Genomic DNA, 25,553 nt, shown 5'->3' on the forward strand with positions numbered 1-25,553 from the left:
CAATAACCGTTAATTGCCTTCGAATTAAACAAAAATGGAATGATGTCATTCTAAATTTGAATAATAGACATAAGAATCTGTTTACAATAAGTAAAAAAACCGTATATATTAATTTTATTATTATTATAGGTAAAACATCGTATAGCAAACTGCACTCGAATTGAACAAAAATGGAATGATGTCATTCTGAATTTGAATAATAAACATGAGAACCTGTTTACAATAAATAAAAAATAATATAGCAAACTGCCTTCGGATTGAACAAAAATATAATGGTGTCATTCTGAATTTGAATAATAGACATGAGAACCTGTTTACAATAAGTAAAAAATCATATAGCAAACTGTCTTCGAATTGAACAAAAATAGCATGGTGTCATTCGAAATTTGAATAATAGACATGAGAACCTGTTTACAACAGATAAAAAATAATATAGCATACTGTCTTTGAATTGAACAAAAATAGAATGGTGTCATTCTGAATTTGAATAATAGAAATGAGAACCTGTTTACAATAGATAAAAAATGTTATAGCAAACTGCCTTCAAATTAAACAAAAATAGAATATGAGAACCTGTTTACAATAGATAAAAAATGTTATAGCAAACTGCCTTCAAATTAAACAAAAATAGAATATGAGAACCTGTTAACAATAGGTTAAAAATAGCATAGCAAACTGCCTTCGAATTGAACAAAAATAGAATTTTGTCATTTTGAATTCTGAATAATAAACATGAGGGACACCACAATAGGCACAGAAAACAATATTTATAAAACATAACAACTTGCTTCAATCAAGAAACATACCTAGTCGAAACATGAAAACAATTTTTTAATCTTTCATACTAAATGAGAAGGAGGGGTAGGATAATTAGATAGAGTAGTAATTTTGACATCAAACTTTTGTTTGGTTTGAAAACATTTCATGGTGGGCCGTCTGATTTCATCGACACTTGTCCTTCTTCCAATGTAAACCAACAGCGCAAATGGAGGTACCGTTCCATTTTCAATGTCTTAAAAAATCTTTCTTTCTAAATCGACAACGTGTTCTCGTTTTCTGTATGAAAAGTTTTTTAAGATTTGAAGTATGATCTTTAGGAAAACTTGGTGAATATTATCATGCGGTGTTGTCTAAATATACCCGTTACGAGTAGCCCTGTATAATAAGGTCTTGTATACACTGGACCATAACAAAACTGATTACTGTCTAAATACTTGAAAAGTCGGCTCGTTGCACACAGTTGGTCTTCAAGTTTATAATAACTGTTATCCAATATTGCTAATTGGGTTTCCTCGCCTTCGTGCTAGTTTCTTTTATTATAAAACCAATGTTTTTCTATCGTACAATATGAGTATTCTAATAATAATTATATGGATTATTTGTTAAAATTTTAGTTTTACAGAAATAAATCATATATATTTAGAAGGAGTCTCGTATCAATATATGTCCCAAAAATGACAACCAATTATTGGCTGACGTGTTGTATTTTATCCTGAGTGTCCAAATGTTTAACTCTCGTTAGTGTAATAAAAAGTAAAAAAAAAGATAATAAATATCTATTTATTTATTAATTAATAAAATTTATATTTAGAAAAGGACTTAGATTTCTTTCAACCTGATCAATCAATATGTCCCGGTCACATGGACAAAGCCGCGGAATAACATTAATCAGTCATTATAATATCAACCTTTAATTCCACTGTTGAACATAAGCTACCCCCATAGCTAGCTATATAGGGGGGTTTTGCCAGTAGTTACCAGGCGAATTGGCAACCGCAATTAGGTTTTAATTATATATATATATATATATATATATATATATATATATATATATATATATATATATATATATATATATATATATATATATATATATATATATATATATATATATATATATATATATATATATATATATATATATATATATATATGGATACTATAAACGTAACATAGTATCTATTTAGACTTTGATTTTATTTGTACAAAATATCTCAAATGTTGGTATAATAGGTATAAAAATACAATATTTTTATTATCATATACATAAATACTCGTATACAAAATGGACACATTTTTCCTTGTAAATAGGTATAATTAGTGAGACACGTTTTGTTAAGGAAAAAGAAGTAATTATATTATAGAAGAAACTATCATGATTAATTCCTGATGAATTCATCATAATGGGCTAACTGGCCTGTTTTCATTTTCATCTATCACCCTTCACTGGTGATCCGCCAGTGTTTCCCGTTAGCGCAGCCGGGGTTACCATACCATTTTCACCCATAAAAAAAACTGCGGTTGCCAGCCCGCCTGTCAAGCTTGGAAACTACTGGCAAAACTCCCCTTATGGGAAAGGCTTATGTCCAGCAGTGGACTGTTAACGGCTGAAATAATAATATAAATAGCTTTTGGTAGAGGTCCTTTATTTATAAATGCTAAGTCGAGGTGATGGAGTCAAGAATGAAGTCAGAAAAACGGAAAAGGGCCACCATAGTTACCACCGATATATATTATTACGAATCAGTCGTAAAGCTTTATTATTATTATTAACGATCTGGTTTTTCATTCTCACCTATCATCCCCCACTGGTATGCCGCCAGGGAATACTGTTAGCGCAGGCGGGGTTACCATTCCATTATCACCCAAAAAATAAATATACCGGTGGAAAGAGATTGTCAATTATGGGTTCTAACAGCCCCATTGTTAGCAATATACCCTGTCAGGTCGACCTCCATGCGGTTCCTCCTGGAAGTCATCGTGGTAAATTTTTGTCGAATTCTTCACGATGGGCCGACTGACTTTTCTGCATCCTCAGCTATCCTTTGCCACTGGTGTCCCGTCAGCGTATACCGATAGCATAGTCTACGCTACCATTCCATTATCATCCAATAAAAAAAATACTATACCGTTTTTATTTATCATCTCTCAATATAACCTACCAAAAGCGCAGGCGCAAGGATTACTATTCCATTTATATCCATTAAGCAGATTTTGTGACAATGAGAAATAAAATCCGCGGCACTTAATTCGTGGCTGTAGCCCACTCATACTTAAACGATATATCTCCTTTGAAAAAGACATTTTATATCCTAAAAAGCTAAAAACATCGCTACAAAAAAACATCTTAAAATTCCTATCAGCAAACTTTAAAAAAGGACGAGCACAAAGGATCATGGAAAGGTCGCAGTGTCACAGGTTTTTTTGCTTGGAAAAGTTCGTCTTTCAATAATAATAATAATAATGTATCAATTAAAAAAAATTTTGTTATCGTATGGTTAAAAATATTAATATCATAGATAGAAATAAATATTAACATTTAATATAACTAATCCATGTAATAACAAGAACAATTAAATAACAATTATAAATACGTTTTTCATCTTACAAGCATAATTTTTATATTGAAAAATTTTGTCTTTGTCTTTCAAATTGAGAAATTAACGCAAAAGAAATAGGCGGTAAACTTCAATAGCTAAAAGAGGTTTGACGTTTTTATGAATAAGGGGATTAATCTATATCTACAAAGAACTGTTATTTGACGTCGATAGAGTAATTATATTGAAGTATTAGATATACCAATGATCACATGACTCATTAAATTGTTCAAAATCTATATGACTATTTTAATGAGATGAGAGCAATGATCAACCTATCTAATGATCAATTACATAGGTTTATAATCAATGTTTGGCTCTAAATTAAATTCAGTAGAGCCAATTTATTTGAAGCTAAATTTCAAATTCGAGTCTTACGCAATTTATGTGGTTTAGTGTTAGTAGTGAAGTAATTGGTTTTCGTTATTTAGCCACTGATATGTTTTCAAAGTACCAAACTTCCAAACTACCAAAATTTTTAAGAATCTTAAAAAACGTCGGAATTTAATCAAAAAATGGCTAAAGTGGCTTTAGTAGTATATGTAAATAGTGCAGAAATAGTGAAAGCCAACGGAGTCAAGGTCACGAAGTACCGCGAAACCTGTATACACGCAAAGGTCATTCGCAATACACGCATGCAACCTAATATCCTATTGTAGTGCAGCGTGTGAAAGGGACAACGACAACACTACGAATAGAGGATTTTTACGTAGATGTAAAAATATATTAATACAGATAACGGTGGTCTAAAAAAACTGCAAAATGTTTGCAATCGCAGTATTCACTGATTTAATTTTAGAATTAATAATTTTGAATATGGCCCATCTATGTACCAAACTGAATCCAAATTCTGTCAGATTGCGAGTAACAAACATCTAAACGTTCTTTATAAACTTTCAAATTTAAAGAAAAAGCAAATAAACAATTTTGAGAGGAAATATTAGAATGTGAGTTACATTTGCCTATAATACATACAGCATACCAGATCATCATCGTCATCATATCAGCCGTTAGCTGTCCACTGCTGAACATAGGCCTCCCCCAATAAGGATAGGTTTTACCAGTAGTTGCCACGCTTGGCAGGCGGATGTGCAACCGTAGTTAGGTTTTGGTAATGTTTTAAAAAGAACGTTGCTGCCCATCCCTCGACCTCCCATAGTCGCCCCTTATGACATTTACGAGATAGGAAGGATTAGCCTATTCTATGTTGAGGCCACACGGCATACCAGATATATATATATATATATATATATATATATATATATATATATATATATATATATATATATATATATATATATATATATATATATATATATATATATATATATATATATATATATATATATATATATATATATATATATATATATATATATATATATAAATGATAACAATTTAGAGATAAATGATAACAAATCACTTCACTACTAACACTAAACTACATAAATTTTGTGTAAGACTCCAATTTGAAATTTAGCTTCAATTAATTTGGCTCTACTTACGCGAATTTAATTTAGAATGGCAAACAAGCTGACGGCCCACCTGATGGAAAGTGGTAACCGTCGCCTATAGACATGAGCAGTACCGTGGACATAACAGAGTATACTGTTTCGCCCATGATACCCCACATGCGTTGCCATTCCTGAGGACTCAGGTGTTATTCCTCTGTACCCTGTAAATTCACGCCATATCCCACCCTTCAAACCGATACACAGCCATGCAAACACAACTGCTTCACGGTTGAAACACGAATGGGACAGAGATACCCAAGCAATCGACTTTTGTACAAAGTCTCCCTCATTAAAATAGTCATATAGATTTTGAACAGATTAATGAGTCATGTGATCATTAGTATATCTAATACTTCAATATAATTACTCTATCGACGTCAAATAACAGTTTGTTGTAGACATAGATTAACCCCCTTGTTTATAAAAAAAAAACGCTAAATCTCTTATAAACGTATTTTAGCGTAAGGATTCCCAAACCTAGTTCCGCGGAACCTATGGGTTCCGTAGAATAGTTATCAGGGTTCCGCCAAAATAATTAATTATTAGCTATTAAATAATATCACGATTACAAATATTACTTTGAAATAGCACAAAACATGCAATGAAAAGGACTCATTCCTTTTATGTAAATAGGTAGGTACCTAGCAAGTCCGGACTATGTATGTGTACATACAATTGTCCGACATAATACCGAACTATAAAGCAATTATTCTTAAAACAGTAGAGCAATTTAGTTCTTCACATTAAAACTTTAAATTAAGAATGTGTTTTAATTATATTAAAATTAAAAAAAAAATCTTATACAAGTTTTAATATTAATTTGTAATCCTTTGATATAGGATTCCATAAAATAAAAGGTTATCTTTAAAGTTTAGGAACCCCTGTTTTAGTTATAAGTGCTTTGTCTTTTTCTTTTCCGCTAATTTCTCAATTTGAAAGACAGAGACAAGACACTACAATAGCTAAAATAGGCTTGTAAGATAAAATTAAATACTATAATTAATATTATTTCCTGGAAACTTACTTATAAAACAGTAGATTTTTCTTCCGTCCGCTAGTACTGACAAAGGATACGTTAAACCACATTGTCACAAAATGTCCAATACTGATCACTTAATATCAAGTGAAAACAAGGACCGTCGTTGTATTAGAGTGTAAAATACTAAATTTAGACCCGATGCAGTCAGGAGCTCGACTTTCACTGCGCTCGCGCACGGGCCAATGTGCAATTGCATAACACATAATTAGAGGAAGAGTTTCGAAAATGTATACAACGAACACGCGTCCTGTCTAGTACTCGTATCCTGCGCGAACTGTGCATTCTGTTTGTTAACAAATCGTATTGTTCTAGTATAAAACAATGCATAGGCACAGTTTTATGATATATAAAAAATAAAACTCCTAATATTACATATTATGTAACTATTTCGAAATAGTGTATTTATATAATTTTATATTTGATTTATAATTTGATTTTGGTTATTCTTTATTATATTAATTATATTACCAAATTTATTTTTACTAATGTAATGTTAAAAGTTATTTTTTTATGCAATTTAGAATGACAAACAAGCTGACGGCCCACCTGATGGAAAGTGGTAACCGTCGCCTATAGACATAAGCAGTACCATGGACTTAACAGAATATACTGTTTCGTCCATGATATCCCCCATGTTTTGCCATTCCTGAGGACTCGGTGTTATTCCTTTGTACCTTGTAAATTCACTGCCATATCCCACTCTTCAAACAGAAATGCAGCCATGCAAACACAATTGCTTCGTGATTGAAACACGAATGGGACAAAGATACCCAAGTAAACGACTTTGTACAAAGTCTCTCTCTGATAATATACTCGTAACACAAATCTGGCAATGATACATGAAAAAGAAAACTCCTGATCGAAATAATGAACAGTAATAAATAACGAATAATGTATACCAAGTGTATATCAAGTGCACAAACAAAAACAGTTCAACTTTTAAATAGCATATTTTTAAAAGTACTTTTATTACACAGATCGTAATGTTATTTATTTATTTATTTATACATGTTTTTTTTTATTAATATGTTTTACGGTTCTGGATACAAGTCCTTTTAAGCCCGACATTATAATATTTATACATGTAAATTGCAGAGTTGCCAGATGTTTATTTGATTTTTGCTCAAAAGTCAAAAATATTTCCTCTATATCAATATGATTCCCAGGACTTTTACCCAACTACAAACTTGTATCGTTTATAACCACGTTTTGTTATGTGTCACAAAGTGAACGACGGAAAAGGTCATTCCTTCTGTATATGTGTATTCACATCTATTATATTTCTATATAGCTCTTTTTTAGGGCTCTTTATTCTATCTTCTGTATTTTATATACCTTCATTAACATAATTTGCTGTAATGTCCTCTTTGTTTCAATTTTAGTTCAATTTATTAATAATAATGTTATATCGTATTCAATAAATAGAATAGACAATATTTATTGGCTACAAAACAATTTTACAAAAAGTAAGTGTATAACCATAATTATAGAAGGGGAAAAAATGCCCAAGGGGTCCTTATCTCAGCATTAAGCCATCAACAGCAACCATATTACCAACTGTTGGTAATGCTGATATTCTGTAAGGTCCTCTAGTCCTAAAAAATACCCAAATTGCTCCAAACCCATTTCACGTTTCGCCAAAATAATTTGACCAAAAATTGTAGAAAAAAATACCCAATCTGGCAGCACTGGTTCATTGGTATTATTACGAGTATTATAGCTAAGAAAATTGTCATAATCACATACCAACACTGTATTACGACATGAACAAAACTTACGTTCTGTCGTAACCACAAACAATGCAGAAAAAAAAGTTATTATTAAGAATGTATTTAATAGTTTTGCCCTTGAGAGATTCTATATTTTACACAACACAAAAAACACGATTTGTTTTCCATAGGTAGCTCGTAGTGGTCAGCGTTGCAAAAAAGCTCGTTGTTGCATCAAAAACTGGTTGAAACTGTTTTTATTAAAGCATCTACGTAGGAATATTTTAATGTTACCGATTGCCGAAACTAGTGTCCAACCTGATGGAAAGGCAACCGCCAATTACGCCATGAAAGGGGAGAGGGGAGAGCAATGTGGTACTAGCTGTACCTCCGCGTGGTTATCAATGGAAACCGTAGTGGTTCAATCCTGGCGTTACGATATCTAGATCTATTTCTCACTTCATCAACATATTACACTCAATCTCAAAAACTTTTTTTGTGTTCTAACAAAAAAATAAAATATACCAGTACAGGAGAAGGAAAACGTGAAATAAAAACTTACATCAATATTCTTGGTTAGAATATTATTGGAATCGCCCTAATTTAATAAAACCATAACTAGACTATCTCTGCACATGAGAGATATTTAAGAAAATATTATACGAGTCGTAACAAAAGCAATAAATGTATATAGAAAACAAGATATTTTTTAGATATTTTGTCAACTGTCTGTCTGCCTGTATGCTTGTTCCGGCATTAGCAAAACTGCTGCAACAAATATGATGCCGTTTTCAATTGCCGTTTGATAGACCATCTAATAGTAGTCCATTTTATTGAATTACCTGCTTTGAAAATCCACATATATAAAGTAGCAGGCATAAACCTAGCATTATCCGCATTATCCATCACCTGAGGGAGATTGTGTACAAAAGTCGATTGCTTGGGTACCTCTGTCCCATTCGTGTTTCTACCGTTAAGCAGTTGTGTTTGCATGGCTGTGTTTCGGTTTGAAGGCTGGGATATGGCGTGAATTTACAGGGTACAAAGGAATAACACCTGAGTCCTCAGGAATGGCAACGCATAGGGTGTATCATGGGCGAAACAGTATACTCTGTTATGTCCATGGTACTGCTCAAGTCTATAGGCGACAGTTACTACTTTCGATCAGGTGGGCCGTCAGCTTGTTTGCCATTCTAAGTTGTATAAAAAAAATTATATATATAGAATATCATCATCATTTCAGCCATTATCTGTCCACCGCTGGACATAGGCCTTCCCTATAGACTGCCATAAGGAACGGTCCTGAGCCAGCTACATCCACTGACTCCTGTATAGAACTATCTACTTTTTTTGCTAGGGAATACCGTTTCCCTAAACATTAAAAACCAAGCCGCTATTGTGTACCAAGTGTAATGTTGAATTTACAGTTTAATTATTGGTTTGGCCTCAAGTTTTTCTTTTTTCATGAATATGAATATCATGATTTTTTGATAAGATATGTGGAGTGGATTATATAGTACTACCTACTGTATAGTATGGGATATCCTTTATTTGCCCAAAGACACCGGTATCCAATCATGGCTTATTAAAGGGTTGTCAAGAAAAGATGGGATTTAACACCTATATTTTGTATTCCTCTGAAAAGTGTCATAAATCGAAATGTCAATGTCACAGACAGCATGTTGAGGTCAATAGACTGCGCGTGATCTTATTGCACACACGGCTTGTGTAACGGCGCATGCGCAGACGTTTAAATTGTGTACAAAGAATCTATAACCCGCACTAATGGCCGTTTCCTTCCTTTGGATTTGGAATGTTCCAGTCGTAACAATAAAATATTCTAGCGTCGTGTCTATTGGATGGACTCCTTGATGTTGGCTGCCATCTAGATCTAAACTAAGCAGAGTAACTGCTTATACTAGATGTCTGATATACAAACATACTTATTTTTATCAACACATACATGTGATACATACATAGAAAACGCACAGACCTATTCAAGCAAACATACCTTTTGAATACAAATGAATCTAAAAATATTATAGGGGCTCAGAGAGTATGGTGGTATGCTAAATCGCTATACTACCAAAGCCGTCAAATTGGCAAAAATTCTGTTGAGTATATACACCGACTGATGTACAATTTTACATATAAGATAACTCACACAAATGTAGATAGATATGAAGTTAAATAAATATGATTATGGATCCCAAATCAGGTAAAATAGACTCTATTAAATTTTAACCAAATTTCAATTTTCTACCCAATGTGCAATGTGTATTAAATCATTGTATCATCATCATCGTATCAGCCGTCAATTATTCACCGCTGAATACAGGCATCCCCTATAAGAGGGGTTTTTGTATTATTTATTATATTTGTATAACATTATATAGATAGGTCTTAATTTAAAATTTGATACTTGTTACTCAAAATGGCTGACCGAAAAATGTTATATAACACATACATTTGTTTTTATTTATTTATTAACAATTAATTTGGATTTTAATTAGAATTTAATTACATTGATGAAATTTTAATTGATTTATTTACTTATTGAAATCTTAATAAAAAATTAAGGATCGACACCCTCCTCGCTTCTAATTGCTGTGCCCGACAGGGCCTACAATGTACTGTATCAATTATTAACATCTTTTATAATAATATTGTAGAATGCAATTTATTGCATTCTACAATATTATTATAAATTTAAATATTATTATAATTAAATAAATATTATTATTCAATTCAATTCAATTTATTTATAAATTGAATTGAATAGAATAGTGTATGTACTCGCCAATTAATTATTTTCTCTCTAACTACACTGGGTTGGCTGGATGAGATCTCTTTTAGAGAGAGATAAGCCCTCCCTTTGCTAACAAGTTGTTAAACTAATCGCTGTATCTATTGTTCTAGTGCAATAAAGAATATATTTGTATTCTAAATCAAGGCAGGATAAGCTGCAAAGTAGTCAATGTTATTAAAATTCAACGCGGATGTAAGATTAGCTATGAACTTCTCGTATACGTTATGCACGACCACTGTTTCCGCGATACATATATTGATTAAAATATAACATAAATAATATAAACATATTGTTTATATACCGAGTGAAACAAGGGCAATAACCTCGCGTTATCAGCGTATGGTGATGTCACAGTTTGATAACGACACGGTAACGAGAATCTTGGCACCATGAGGAAGTTACTTTTATTTTACTGAAGAACTCACACGAGCAAAACAACACATTACTGGATACTTCTAATATTTTACTTTAAGCAGTATTTACGCATTTGCTCGCGTTAATTATTTACTTGGAGTATAAACAGTATGCATTTATTATATTTAATTCAAAACTGTCTACATTTTTTGCATAACAAAAGAAGATCATGGAGTCCCATTTGAAGCAATTTTTTTTTAAACAGACTAAAGCGCGTTATGGTTCGGTTTTGCCAGTTATAATTATAATAATTTGGCTACCCCATTTTAAGCATAAATTGACGTATTGTTCATGAAGTTTACGTATGATCTATGATTATAAATTAATTCGACAAAAATGAACAAAAGTTCGACTTTTTTAGGTGCTAAGTTAAACTGATACACATCTTTAAAGATGCATATGGTGAAAGGCATAGGAAAATAGCACTAAAGGGAGAGATAATAGGACTAACCAGAGATTTACAAGTTACTTTTTTGAATTTTTTATATATTTATTCTCTTTTAATATCCTGATGAAAATAAGAACCGTGATGAAAATTTAAATACTTTCCAAAAAGTAAACAGTTGGTTAATAGAACATAACTTGTGTATTAACATAAACGAAATCATTCAAATGAAATCATATCAGAAAAGACCTCTAAATTTAAAACCTATTTTGAAATGATTAAGTATCGACGAAGTTGACCAATTTTATTTATTAGAACATGTAATACGTAGATTCAAATTTAAATTGGAAGATCCATGTTCGTATTGTTAGATCTAAATTATCCAGACTCTATGCTCGTATTTAAAATCGAATTTTAAAATATTTTTATTTATGTAGGTCTATTCCAGACTCTTATGATATGTCGAATCAGCCGTTAGTTCGGAATGATTTCAAGATGAGAAGAACTGACAAGAAATTCAGCACGTATTGTTTTCAAATAAATTTTATAATTATTTACAATAATATAGATTCATTTTTAAATTCAAATTTGGGAAAATAGCGTGACCACCAGTATAGTATTAAAACAAATACAAACTTCGGGTACGCCCTGGCCGCGTATTATGTAAACGCTTATGCTTGGATGTAATATGGCATAATACTATGGGGACATAGCAGAGATTTAACTGATGTATTTGTCTTACAAAAGAAATGCCTTCGTATATTGGTAAATGTGTGACCAAAAGACAGTTGCAGAATCGTATTTTGTCAAAAATAAAATGTAAACTTTTCCCTCCATTTTTGTTCTTGAAACAGTAATGTACGAGTAGGTACATTAGAAAAAATATTAAATCTTATAAATTTTTAAAAAAAATTCTCGTCGTAAAATAAAATAGAACTACCAGATTCAATAATTACAATTAAAAAAACTGTAAAGAACTAAACAAATTTATTTTTTTATTTATTTATTTAACACTTTATTGCACCAACATAACAGAATTTGTTGAACAATTTTCAATACTCGTTATATATCGTTATATCATATACTCGTTATATAAAAAAAACTGAGTGAGTGAATGATTAAGAGGGAAGATGTGGCCTCATTTTTTTCATTAGTAGATATATATCCGTGCGAAGTCAGGATAGAGAGCTAGTTTATAATATTTATTTATTTATAGGATCACTAACATAAGATACAGCGAAACATTTCAATACAATACACTAGTGGATTAGGTCTAACTATTCTTGTATTTAGAAGCAACTACAGCGTGCTTTGTGTTTGAGAAAATGTTAAATGAATGTTGCTATAATTATGTCACATATTTTTCACCACATCTGCCTTCATACGCTTATTGTTTTTACCTAGTGGTTAGCTGGTAGAGAATGCCATATGGCATTAAGTTCGCCACTTGTACAAAGTTTTATTGTGCAATAAAGAATAAATAAATAAATACATAAAAATAAACAAGTGATGAAAATTATGATTGAATTATATAAATTTAATTTAATTTAAATTGTAAATAAATAAAATATAAAGGCGATGTATAAAAACTTTTTAATTTAGACATGACCATAGTGACAATCATAATTAATAACACGTCAGGCTTGGTTTCTACAAATTTACGTCACTTCATAAAGTTATCTCAGTCTAATTAATATGAACAAGTCTAATTGATAAAAACCTTGAATTATATAAAAAAATAACTTCAATTAAGGAGTAAATGGATTCTAAAATTAGTTTTAGAATACAAATAATAATAATTGGTGATTACGTCGATAATTCTGAACTAATTTTCATAATTCTTTTTACAATAAATCCTTTTACAATAATTACAAAATCTTCCCTTCCCAACATTGTATGTAATACAAATTTTGTAATAAAGGTAGCCGCCATTTTTTAGAGTATAATCCCACTTATAGCGAAGGACAAGGTTTCGGTATTTATTAAGTGTCACATACAAACAGCTGTTTACGCTATCGGTTCTGTTTACGCTAGCTATTTGTCACCATGATGTTTACGGTCATCTAGTACAAAGATGGACTGAATATGGCTTGTTGCTTCTTATAAGAAATTTATAATTTAAAAATTAAATGTTCCCTAAATCTATTCGACTAAATATTTAGTTAGAAATGTTTCATTTTTAACATAGACGTAGTATAACATAATATGTACTGACAGACTAGCAATGCAATGTCAAAAATGAGACAAAAAAAAATTACACTAGTGTGCGTGTTTCGTAAATATGTACACGTGACAGTTCTGCATTTGTATTGAATTGAAATTGCAAAAATAGTAAAAATTTACAAATGTGTTATAATTTTAAAATCAATTCGAAGATGTTCGGAACTTTATTTGAATTAAATGATATATTTTTTTCTACCAATTCTTGTATAAAATATTTCTAATCTTTCTAGAATATTGCTTTTAAAGGCATAAATATTTATAGCGAAATTACACGAAAAATGTGCAAATTTGGATTTGTTTTTCTAGTTTATGTCATGTTAAGTATGCTATACTAAATTCTAATAAACTATATTCATTTGAGGTTAATCCCACTTCATAACGTAAAAATAGTTAGAAATTATTTTGTTCATATTCCCGCCAAAACAGCTTCGAGCATATATTGTGCACATTATTCTCCTATTGTCTATCTCGTTCTAACATATGTATAGGTTGTTGTATTTTCTCTCTTTCACATTGCTCCTTTGCTTGTTTTAATTGGTATATTGATGTTACGGTACAAAATACAAAATTATAATTATTGTACATGAATTTCTATTCATTATTATGTAATTATACCAAACTTAGATACAGTAATATTGATAGGTATATAACAATAATGTAAATCTCGATGTGGATATCCGATTGCATTAAATAAATTACCGGTCGAGCATTGTTCACCCACACATCACGTAATAGCTGGCTATTCTATCCACATCCGATTCCGATAGGTAATTATATTCATGGTTATTCATATATTTACGGGGAAACATACAAAAAATTGTTTTCAAATGTTATAGGCAGGCTCATTAGATACTAATCAGAATCGCTCAATAATTATTACGTTATTTAAGAGTCGACACTACACTTATATTAATGAAACAAATAAATCTATGCAACCAAATAGAAGTATCAACGCAATATAATATTTTTTTTATTAAATGTATATTTTAAATATATTAATTAAATCTATATTCTTAATGTTACATTATTATACAATATACCAGTATCTAAAATATCAATGTCGAACTTTATCATATAAAAATACGGAGCTTTTATTATATAAAATTTTTATTTTCAATGAATTGAATACATAGAATTCATACAAAGTTTTTTATTTGAAGTGACGTGAGCCAGAGTAATAATAAAATTAACTTTTCGAACACGCGAAACTCATAGAAAAGTTCAAAGTTCTTATATCATATATTTTGTTTATTTGAAAAAATTGCCTTCCATTTTTAAACACTTTTTTTTTTTAAAAGAATTATTTTTAAAATCTGCACCTACTCGAATAGGGAAAACATAGACTTAAACACTAGACTAATAACGTACTTAGAAAAGACAACAGTGTACTAAACAAAATGTACAAGGAGATACATTTTTAAAACAACAAAAATTGAATAGAAAATTATGTATACATTTAGTAATTTTTTTTTTTATTGTGCATAGACATAGAAATTTTGAAATACTTTGTGTGCATGAGATTTGTATAATTAACGTATAATGGTCACCTATTCCTAAATATTCATTGTCTTATTGCGATTTACAAACAATTGCTATGTTTTTCTTTAATTGATTTCAATAGTTAAGATGATAATGATTAAGAGATTCATCTAAAACTTACCAAGGTGCTTTATCAAGCAATGTTTGGGCAGGTCCATTTTTATTCGCTTCCACAGACGTCATTATAAGCTGTAAGGATTTAAATAATAATACTTAATATTTTATAAGTACTTAATTATAATTTTAATAGCTACTTTTACAAATGAAAATAATGGTCATAATAATCTATTTTAATAGGATTTAATCGAAAAATAACCTAATTTTTATGAAATTATTACAGAAATAAATGAAATGTAATTTCATTTCATTTCATAACAAATTTAAAGATTTAATGTAATTAACAGATTTTTTTATTTGAAATACTACTAGAAGCGAGCAAACTTTTTCATTATTATTCGTTTGTTTACATTTTAATTACATTGGAACATATTATTCAAAAATACATTTAATTAATTAATTGAATACAATTCTGACTTTAGTTTTCTATGAATTGCTGTCGTTTGTTTTGTTGACTAAAACATTGTTATCTACCTTCATAATATCAATAAAAATCCATTAAACAACCTTAAATACATACTGCCCTAAAATAAATATATTTATTATTTTTATAAAGCATTAAGCTATTGATTACTTACGCCGGTCACAATAAAAAAAAAATATAACTACACTATCTGTCAGAATCTTTTGGCGGGAGGATTGCAAAACGCGCGCGTTCACACTACACACTGTTGAATGACTAAATCACTAGCGTTAACGCCACTCAACTCTTGTCTTACGACCTATTACAGACGACCAGAATGAAATGAACACTGGCGATGCGTTCAGAAACTGGAATTAGGTCGAGTCAAGGTCTATGGATTAACGTAGATCCATTCTATAGAGCATAAAGACTTGCTATTACTTTTTTTAGTTCGAAGTACGTATACAGGTATCTAATTAAATCGGATATTGCTAACGCCTGCACATATATGCGTCTATTACTCCATTTGTATGCTTAAGCCACTCCTTATTTCGCTGCATTAGAAGTAGGTAAAGGATTTATTCTTTCATTTAATTTAGATAAAACAAACTACGAACGTACCTATTGATATATAAGTGTGTAAACCCATTCCTTAATCTTATGAAGTATAGTTGAAAAAATATGATTTCACTTAGTGTACCACCCGTGTTATAGCCCTAAATGACGTGAGCCCAAATACCAAAACTTCGGATTACCTCTCTGGTGATAGTACACATCTTATTATCACTTACCATTAGGTTAGATAAAAGTTAACAAAGAAACAAGTTAACAAAGTGAATATTAGGAACAGCGGTAACTTCACCATCTACATGTTGACTGCATGAATGAAATTTCTAGACTGTTTCACTCAAAGAATGATATAGAATAGGTACATAAGCTTTTAAATGAATGATAATGGAATGGCAACCCGCATGCGCTATCGGTATACGATGGCAGGGTACCAGTAGGTTACTCCTTCCTTTCCCGTGGGTGTCATAACGGGCGACTAAGGGAGAGCGAGGTATAACTAGTAGCGTCCCTCTTAAAACATCTTCAAAGCTTTTTTTTTTTAATAGATGATAATGAAATAGTAACCCGCGCTATCAGTATACACCGACGGGGCATCAAGGAAGGATGACAGATGAAGATGAAGCAGGTCAGTTAGCCCTTCGTGACGAATTCAACAAGAATTGTTCACGATGGTTTCCAGGGGGAACTACGTGGAGGTCGACCTGATAGGGCAAATTGCAAGCAATAGGACTGTTAAACTGTATTGCTAACAATCCCTTTCCCCCCTCAAAAAGCTTAATTGCGGCTGCCAATCCGCCTGCCAAGCGTGGCAACTACTGGCAAAACCCCCCCTAGAAAGTTGCTTATGTTCAGCAGTGGACAGTTAAAGGCTGATATGATGATGATGACAGATTACGTCAATACACTACCTATGTAATCAACCATATTTAAAAAAAAATCTGAATTGAGAGGTCAGAATAATTAAAATAACAATGTCAATAAGTTAACAGTCAAAGATATCAATTTTTACAGATTTTTTTATGCAACTTAGAACGGCAATCGAGCTGACGGCCCACCTGATGAAAAGTGGTAACCGTCGCCTACAGACATGAGCAGTACCATAGACATAACAGAATATACTGTTTCGTCCATAATACACCTATGCGTTGCCATTCCTGAGGACTAAGGTGTTATTCCTCTGTACCCTGTAAATTCGCAGCCATGCAAACACAACTGGTTCACAGTAGAAATATGAATGGGACAAAGGTACCCAAGGAAATGACTTTTGTACAAAGTCTCCATCTAGTAAGATAGGTATTATTAATTGGTTAAAATACCAATATTCATCGTCATTATACCAGCTGTGAACTGTCCACTGTTACTGTACGTGGATCAATATTAAATTAAAAATAAATAAATACAAACAGGTGTAGTACGACCTCCCACTAGATGGAGTGACGACCTCAAATGCATTGCAGGAAGTCAGTGAATGCAGGTGGCTTAGGACCGTTCCTTATGGTAGCCTACGGGCGAGACCTATGTTTAGAGGACACATAATAGCTGATGTAATGAACTCTAATAAATATTAAAATATTAAATCGATAAATATTATTATATTCTTTATTAAATTTAATATATTTCATCTGGTTTTATTTAAATACTCGTAATTGGCTTGACACCCGAAATGGCAAACAGTTGAAACACATGACTGCTTTCTAGTCCAAGGTCGGGTAATATTTATATTTAAGTGTACTGATGTCGTATTGAAGTGGTATGAACACAGATTTTTTTTAATATGAATTATTATTGCTTTTTCATATGTTTTAGAATTTAAACCAACTAAAACAAAATGAGATAGCAACATGACTGTTATTTTTTTTATACTAATATAGTCAGTAAATACATATTTGTCTGCTTGTATATGTCTGCATTAGTCATATTGAAGTTACTGGAAGTTTTTTGGAATAATTATATTATTTAGATTATGTATTTTTTTTAACAAATATTAAAAAAGAAGTAAGTATGACTGTATTTTGTCTGTGTGTGTATATTACACAATATCCAAACCACAGTAAGTGTTTTTGTGCACAATGAAAATTACCTAGATAACTCAAGATAGTAGATGGCGCCACCCTCACGTAGCTGCAATTTTTTACACCACTTTTTCAATACTTTCTGTATGACCTAGGGTCAAAAAGTTTTTTTTATGCAATTTAGAATGACACAATCTGACAGCCCACCTGATGGAAAGTGGTTACCATCGCCTACATGTATGAGCAGTACCATGGACATAACAGAGTATACTGTTTAGCCCGTGATACCCCCTCTGTACTCTGTAAATTCCCTGCCATATCCCACCCTTCAAACCGAAACACAGCCATGCAAACACAATTGCGTCATTATAAAAACACGAATATGACAGAGATGCCCAAGCAAACGACTTTCGTACAAACTCTCCCTCTGGTAAAACGCCTTATGATGTTATGTCTACAATATGTATAATTTGTCATATAATGTCATGAAGATAATTAAATAATTTATTGTGTTTACCTATAATTGACGCATGGATTTTATTTTCTTAATAATTAACTATTGCATTTTTTTAAACGTGTTCATGTTGCTGTTGGTTTACCCGTAATACATAAATTAATAAATTTGATAAAATACTTTAAATATTCATCAGTCAATATTTCTTTATTAATTTAACACTTTATTGCACTAAAATTACAAGATTTATTGAACAATTTTCGATAAGTATAGTGTAGTACAAAAGGCGGTTTTATTGCTAAACAATCTCTTCCAGACAACCTTTGGGTAGAAGGAATTAATGAATAAATAGATAGGTGGCACATTAAAAAATAGATTTAGATATTTAATTTATTTTTTATGAGTAAGCAACCATTATTAAATAGAAATAAGTTTAAATATTATAAATAATTGTAATTATATTTTCTAAAACAAATTATTACAAATCATAAATTTTTTTATTGCATAATTATAAAATCAATCTACTGATTTTTTTTATCAAATCTACTTTATCTGAGTGTATAGATGATTGTAATCAAGTGATAAGTTTTATTTTAGATTATCACGTTCAAGCAACAATAATATTACGTTATTATTTGAGTATCATAGAGATACTGACTGTAGCTCTATATCAATGCAGAAATAGATAGCAAGGTTATTTTATGTGGATTATCATAGACAAAAAAGATAAATACTCATCATCTTCCTGCCCTTATCACAATTATTTGAGATCTGCGTACTATGATTCTATTCATATTGAAGAAGGATTTAGTTTCTAATTTATGGTTTTGTGATCGGCTACCTGATGAAAAAATAAGAGATAAGTATTACAGAAAAGAAATATGTACTGTGCTATGTAATAAAATTATACTGTATTACAATTTAACAATTATACATATACAAGTGATTAATTTTATAATAACCAATTAACATCTCATTGTCTATTAAGATGATTATTTGTAAAAAATGACACATTAACAAGTTGTGCTTAGTTTGAGACTAGATGGCGCTTTAAAATGTATAGTATATGTGTATATATGTCCAATATTAATCCAACACTAATATTATAAAGAAGAATGATTTGTTTTAGAAGCAGAGTAGGATCGTTAGTTACCTACATACTCGTAATTCATTAGATGTGCCAATACACACCGAGACTAGTATGATAACGGTAGTGGGCAGATACTTTCACGCGTTCACTGCACCGCAATGATCGCCGATGATCCGCGGTTGCCAAACTTAACTCGTACATTTTCGTCATTGGCGTATGGAGAAATATTCATAAACTAGACTATTGCCGTGTATCGATCAAAACAACAAAACTTCTAGAAGATTGACTTTATTAAATCCTTCTATATTCCATAGAGTCCGCCTTTATATATAGATTTTTTTTTAATATGTTTAATGCAAAGTAAATATAAAAAAGATTTTACAGTCCGATATAATGATCGTATACGGTGCGTTTTTTTTTAATGGATGATAATGGAATGGTAACCCCGCCTACGTTAACGGTATACACTGGCAGGACACCAGTGAGGGATGATAGGTGAGGATGGAGTAGGTCAGTTAGCCCATCGTGACGAATTCAACAAGAATTGTTCACGATGGTTTCCAGGGGGGACCACGAGGAGGTCAACCTAATAGAGCATATTGCTAGCGATGGGGCTGTTAAACTCCATTGCTAACAATCCCTTTCCCCCCTTTAATGGGTGATAATGGAATGGTAACCTCGTCCGCGCTAAAGGTATCCGTTGGTGGGACACCAGTGACGGATGATAGGTGACAATGAAAGTAGGTCAGTTTGCCCATCGTAACAAATTTATAACAAACATAAGTGGTAAGAATGTTCCCAAGCTATTGCCTATGTTTCCACTTATGTTTCAGCTAGTTTAAGTTAGAAGGGTGAGACATACTTACCTGAAGGAGATTTTCTTCAAAAGTCATTTGCTTGGGTACTTTTGTTCCAATCATGTTTCTAACGTGAAGCAGTTGTTTATATGACTATGTTGGAGTTTGAAGAACTGGATATGGCAGTGAATTTATAGGGTACAGAGGTATAACACCTTAGTCCTCAGGAATGGCAACGCATGGGGGGTATCATGGGCGAAACAGTATATTCTGTTATGTCCACTACTTTCCGTCTGGGGGCCGTTAGTTTATTTGTCATTCTAAGTTGCATAAAAAAAATCAAGTACTTAAGTTCGAATTCATTACTTTGTTATCCATGGTACTGCTCATGTATATACGCGACGGTTTTTTTATGGGTAAAAATGGTATAGTAAGTAACCCCGCCTGCGCTGACGGGATACGCTGGCGGAGCACCAGTGAAGGGTGATAGATGAGAAGGAAAACATCCCCATCATGATAGATTCATTAGGAATTAACCATGATAGTTTCCAGGGAGAACCGCAAGGAGGTCGACCTGGTTGGGTATATTGCTAGCAATAGGATTTTCAGTCTCCATTACTAACAATCCCTTTCCCCCCTTACATATGCATTGTGAATTTCATGGTTCCTCACCATGAAATTCGCAATGCGTGCGATCCTGTTGATAGTACTGTTCATGTCTATAGGTGATGGTTACCACTTTTCAACAGGTGGGCCGTCAGAATCTTTGCCATTCTTAGTACTGGTATTACAAAAAGTAGGTACATATATTTCATTGTAGGCATCCTTGAGATTTCACGAGTGTCAGGCTGACTGAACTAAAAACAGATTTTAATCATCACCCATTAGAATGACTAGTTATTTTCCACTCAATATGTCTCCTCTTTAAAAAAAAAATAACAAAGAATTTTATGCGTGATTATTAAATTGTCAGTAATTTGGCGCATTGACGTAAAATTGTTGGAACGTTGAATATTATACGAGAACTTGATTCTTATTAAGTTAAGGCCTCCTCCATAGATTGCCATAAGGAACGGTCCGATCTGTCCACAGCTATACATACGCCTCCTCCTATTGGGAGTTTTCCCTAAAGTTGCCATGCTTGGCAGGCGGGTTGGCAACCGTAGTTAAGAGGGACGCTGTTACTCATCCTTTGTCCATTATGTTATTTAATGTCATAGTCCCCTAAGATGATGCATAATGGATACTGTGAGTCACATATATTTTTTTATTTTTTTTTTATCCTTTATATAACTTAGAATGGCAAACAAGCTGACGGCCCACCTGATGGAAAGTGGTAACCGTCGCCTATAGACATGAGCAGTACCATGGACATAACAGAGTATACTGTTTCACCCATGATACCCACCATGCATTGCCGTTCCTGAGGACTCAGTTGTTATTCCTCTGTACCCTGTAAATTCACGCCATATCCCACCCTTCAAACCGAAACACAGCCATGCAAACACAACTGCATCACGGTAGAAACACAAACGGGACAGAGGTACCCAAGCAATCGACTTTTGTACAAAGTCTCCCTCTGGTAAAAATTTTGTTCTATAAATGATATGATCACATTTACTATTTTTTATACTTTTTACTAAATCATAGCAATACAGTAACGCAATTGTTGATAAATAAATTTAAAAATAAAATAAAGACATATTTTGAACAACATCCTTTTTACAACGTGACCGAATACCTAAATGCCAATATTAAATTATGACATTATTATATATTTATATTTAACTGTAAAAAGTGTGACAATTCCAATTTGATAACTTGAAGTCATCATTATTCGTATATAGTTCCATTACATTGACATGTATTAACTAATTTATAATGTTAACTGTAATTAATTTGTAATTTTATTTTTATTTTATAATTCAAATGTTATTATTTATTTTATTAATTTCAAAATTAGAATATATGTGACGAAAACTGTTACATTGGTTAATAAAGAAATATGAATATGAATAGTGTTAAAAATACAACAATATTTTAACGTAATTACAATGGGGAGGAAAAGGATTGTTAGTAATGGAGACTGAGAATCCCATTGCTAGCAATATACCCAACCAGGTCGAACTCCTCGCGACTCCCCCTGGAAACTATCTTGGTTAATTCCTGATAAATTAATCATGATGGACTGACTGGCCTGTTTTCATTCTCATCGATCACCCTTCACTCGTGCTCCGCCAGCGTATCCCGTTAGCGTAGACGGGGTTACCATAGCATTTTCACCCATAAAAAAAGAGTAATCATAATCTCTAGAACAATTATGAAAACGCCTGATAGTTTTTAGTGAGACAAAACACATATTTACATATTGATTAAGACATTTGAAGTCTAAAACTTCGCAAAGGTAGACGCGGTGGATTATAAGATCTTGCATGCACTCTATAACGTTTAAACTTACTATCCACGGGAACGGAAGAGAGTGGTCGATTCTAGACCGGAACTATACGGTAATTTGATAGGAATGCCTACAAATCCCAATTCTCTTTTAGCGACTGTTCGAAGACGGTCCCGAGCTTCAGTGGATTCACAACGGATTAATATTATTTGTAATAATAAGTCAATTTTGTTTTCCCCTATGGTCCCGACATAAAATAGGCCATCCCTTACTTTCTCGAGGGTATCGTAAGTGTGGAGTAAGGGAGAGCGAGGGATGGGTAACAGCGTCAGTCTTAAAACATCTCCAAACCCTAACTGTGGCTGCCAATTCGCCTGCCAAGCATGGCAATTACTATTAATTTTTTTTATACCACTGAGGTGGCAAACAAGTATACGGCCCACCTGATAGTAAGCAGTTGCCGTAGCCTATAAACACCTGCAATACCAGGGGTAGACCCTGAAGAAACCTCTTTACCCCCTTTTGAAGAACGCCATGCTGTAGTCTCTTGGGAATACTTCGACAGGGAGCTTATATTTAGCAGTGGACAGTTGAAAGCCGATATGATGATGAATGATGATAATCATTATTATTGATTTCATGATATCCTAATTCACGTGAGGCCACGGAATGTAGCTATCTTAATATGCGATTATAATTAGCCACTTTATAATATAATATTTTTTTTATTTAGTTCCGTCATCATTATCTTACATATGGCTAATGACCTTGAGTAAATATAAATACATACAAGTTGACTTACCTAAATTAGAAAGAATTCATAGCGAACTACTAGTATTGTGTAGGTTTTTTTGATGGATGAAAATAGTAACGGCATACGCTGGCGGAGCACCAGTGAAGGGTGATAGATGAGAATGAAAACAGGCCAGTTAGTCCATCATGATAAATTCATCAGGAATCAACCATGATAGTTTCCAGGGGGAACCGCGAAGAGGTCGACCTGGTTGGGTATATTGCTAGCAATGGGATTCTCAGTCTCTATTACTAACAATCCCTTTCCCCCCGTGCTCTGTAGGTTTGGATAATATGAATACCGGGAAGGGGAAGGGATTGTTAGTAAAGGGGAGGTTAGTCCCCATTGCTATCAATATACCCCATCAGGTCGACCTCCACGCGGTTCCCGTGGAAACCATTGTGATTAATGTATCGTTGAATTCGTCACGATGGGCTGACTGACCTGCCATTTCATCCTCACCTATCATCTCTCACTGGTGCCCCGTCAGTGTAAACCATTGGCGCAAGCGGGATCACCATTCTATTAACATCTATTTAAAAAAAATCTAAATGACATATCAAGTTAAAACATATATTTTTTTAAACTTCTATCTGTAACGCTAGTGTAAAATGAATAAATAAACTCACGAACAACTTTAGCCAATATTGTGTCCTTGTGCAAAATTTTTTATGGTATCGTAAAAAAAATCACGCGACATTACCACAAAAAATATAAACGATACAGTTATCTATGCATAAGAAGGTTACTTCTTTTTTACTTTATAAGTCACTTAATTATGTAGAAATTACATTGCAGATAATAATTGTGTAGTTTATTATTATTAATGTGGATGTAGGCTAAAAGTTGGCCTAACATGAGCGGGATTAGGTGGGTCAAGTTAGCTGTATGTGTCCTGATAGGTGGGCAAAAGTCTCCATCCAATGGGTGCCTACTGATTGGCAGCATTACCAAGACCATCGCAGGAAATAATGGAGTCCCTTTTTAAATGCGTCTAAATCATCATCTTGACGCATTTAAAAAGGGGTTTGAGATAACGCGTGATGGGACCTTCTGGAAGGAGGTAAAGAGACTTTTTCAGGGGAGATCTTTGTCCAGTATTGGGACATCATGAGTTAAGAGACAGATAAATTAATGTCATTTTGTTTAATTCCGTTACTATTAGAATGCATGCGATTATCAATAATTAGATGATTAACTTTTTTATGCTAAGTTGCATTCTAAGTTGAATGGCAAACAAGCTGACGGCCCACCTGATTGAAAGTAGTAACCGTCGCCTATAGACATGAGCAGTACCATGGACATAACAGAGTATACTGTTTCGCCCATGATACCCCCATGCGTTACCATACCCTGGTTGAGTATATTGCTTGCAATAGGATTCTCAGTCTCCATTACTAACAATCCCTTTCCCCCCAAATAATGGGGGTTAGTAGCCACATTGCTAGCAATATACCCGGTCAGGTCGACCTCGTAGTTCCCCCTGGAAACCATCGTGATTGATTTATTGTTAGATTTGTCACGGTGGGCTAACTGACCTGCTTCATTCTCACCTATTATTCCTCACTGGTGCCCCACCGGTGTATACTGATAGCACAAGCGGGGTAACTATTCCATTATCATCCATAAAAAAAAACAACTGCTTCATGGTAGCAACACGAATGGGATAGAGGTGCCCAAGCAAACGACTTTTTTACAAAGTCTCTCTATAACTACTATTAGTAGAGACTGTATGACCTTCTCTAGTATTCATCAATCTCTGGATAATCTTCAGTTTATATGCATGTTGTCATACATACAAATAACACCTAATTCAGTGAAACGTATAAATAATTGTTATATAAAACACTTTTTGTCCATTCCGATTTGTAATCTTGAAGAATTTGGAATTGCCTATATCTATATTATAAAGG

General features: G+C 32.6%; 2 protein-coding genes across 2 annotated transcripts in view; one reads left to right on the top strand and one right to left on the bottom strand.

Annotated features, from left to right (window-relative positions):
• LOC113517960 (short-chain dehydrogenase/reductase family 16C member 6-like) overlaps positions 1–15,864 on the bottom strand; it is a 31,546-nt gene extending 15,682 nt beyond the window's left edge. Inside the window, exons 1-2 of the mRNA XM_052894181.1 lie at positions 15,705–15,864; positions 15,131–15,198 (exon numbers count right to left, since the gene is read on the bottom strand). Of these exons, the coding sequence (XP_052750141.1) occupies positions 15,131–15,192 (62 nt within the window). The 5' untranslated portion in view covers positions 15,193–15,198; positions 15,705–15,864. The remainder of the gene's footprint in view (positions 1–15,130; positions 15,199–15,704) is intronic.
• LOC113513526 (epidermal retinol dehydrogenase 2-like) overlaps positions 1–25,553 on the top strand; it is a 101,546-nt gene that overhangs the window by 57,303 nt on the left and 18,690 nt on the right. The gene's annotated exons all lie outside the window — the stretch shown is intronic.

The sequence above is a fragment of the Galleria mellonella genome, unplaced genomic scaffold (genome assembly GCF_026898425.1).
Source record: "Galleria mellonella isolate WM207_F2 unplaced genomic scaffold, CSIRO_AGI_GalMel_v1 utg200, whole genome shotgun sequence".
NCBI lineage: Eukaryota > Metazoa > Arthropoda > Insecta > Lepidoptera > Pyralidae > Galleria > Galleria mellonella.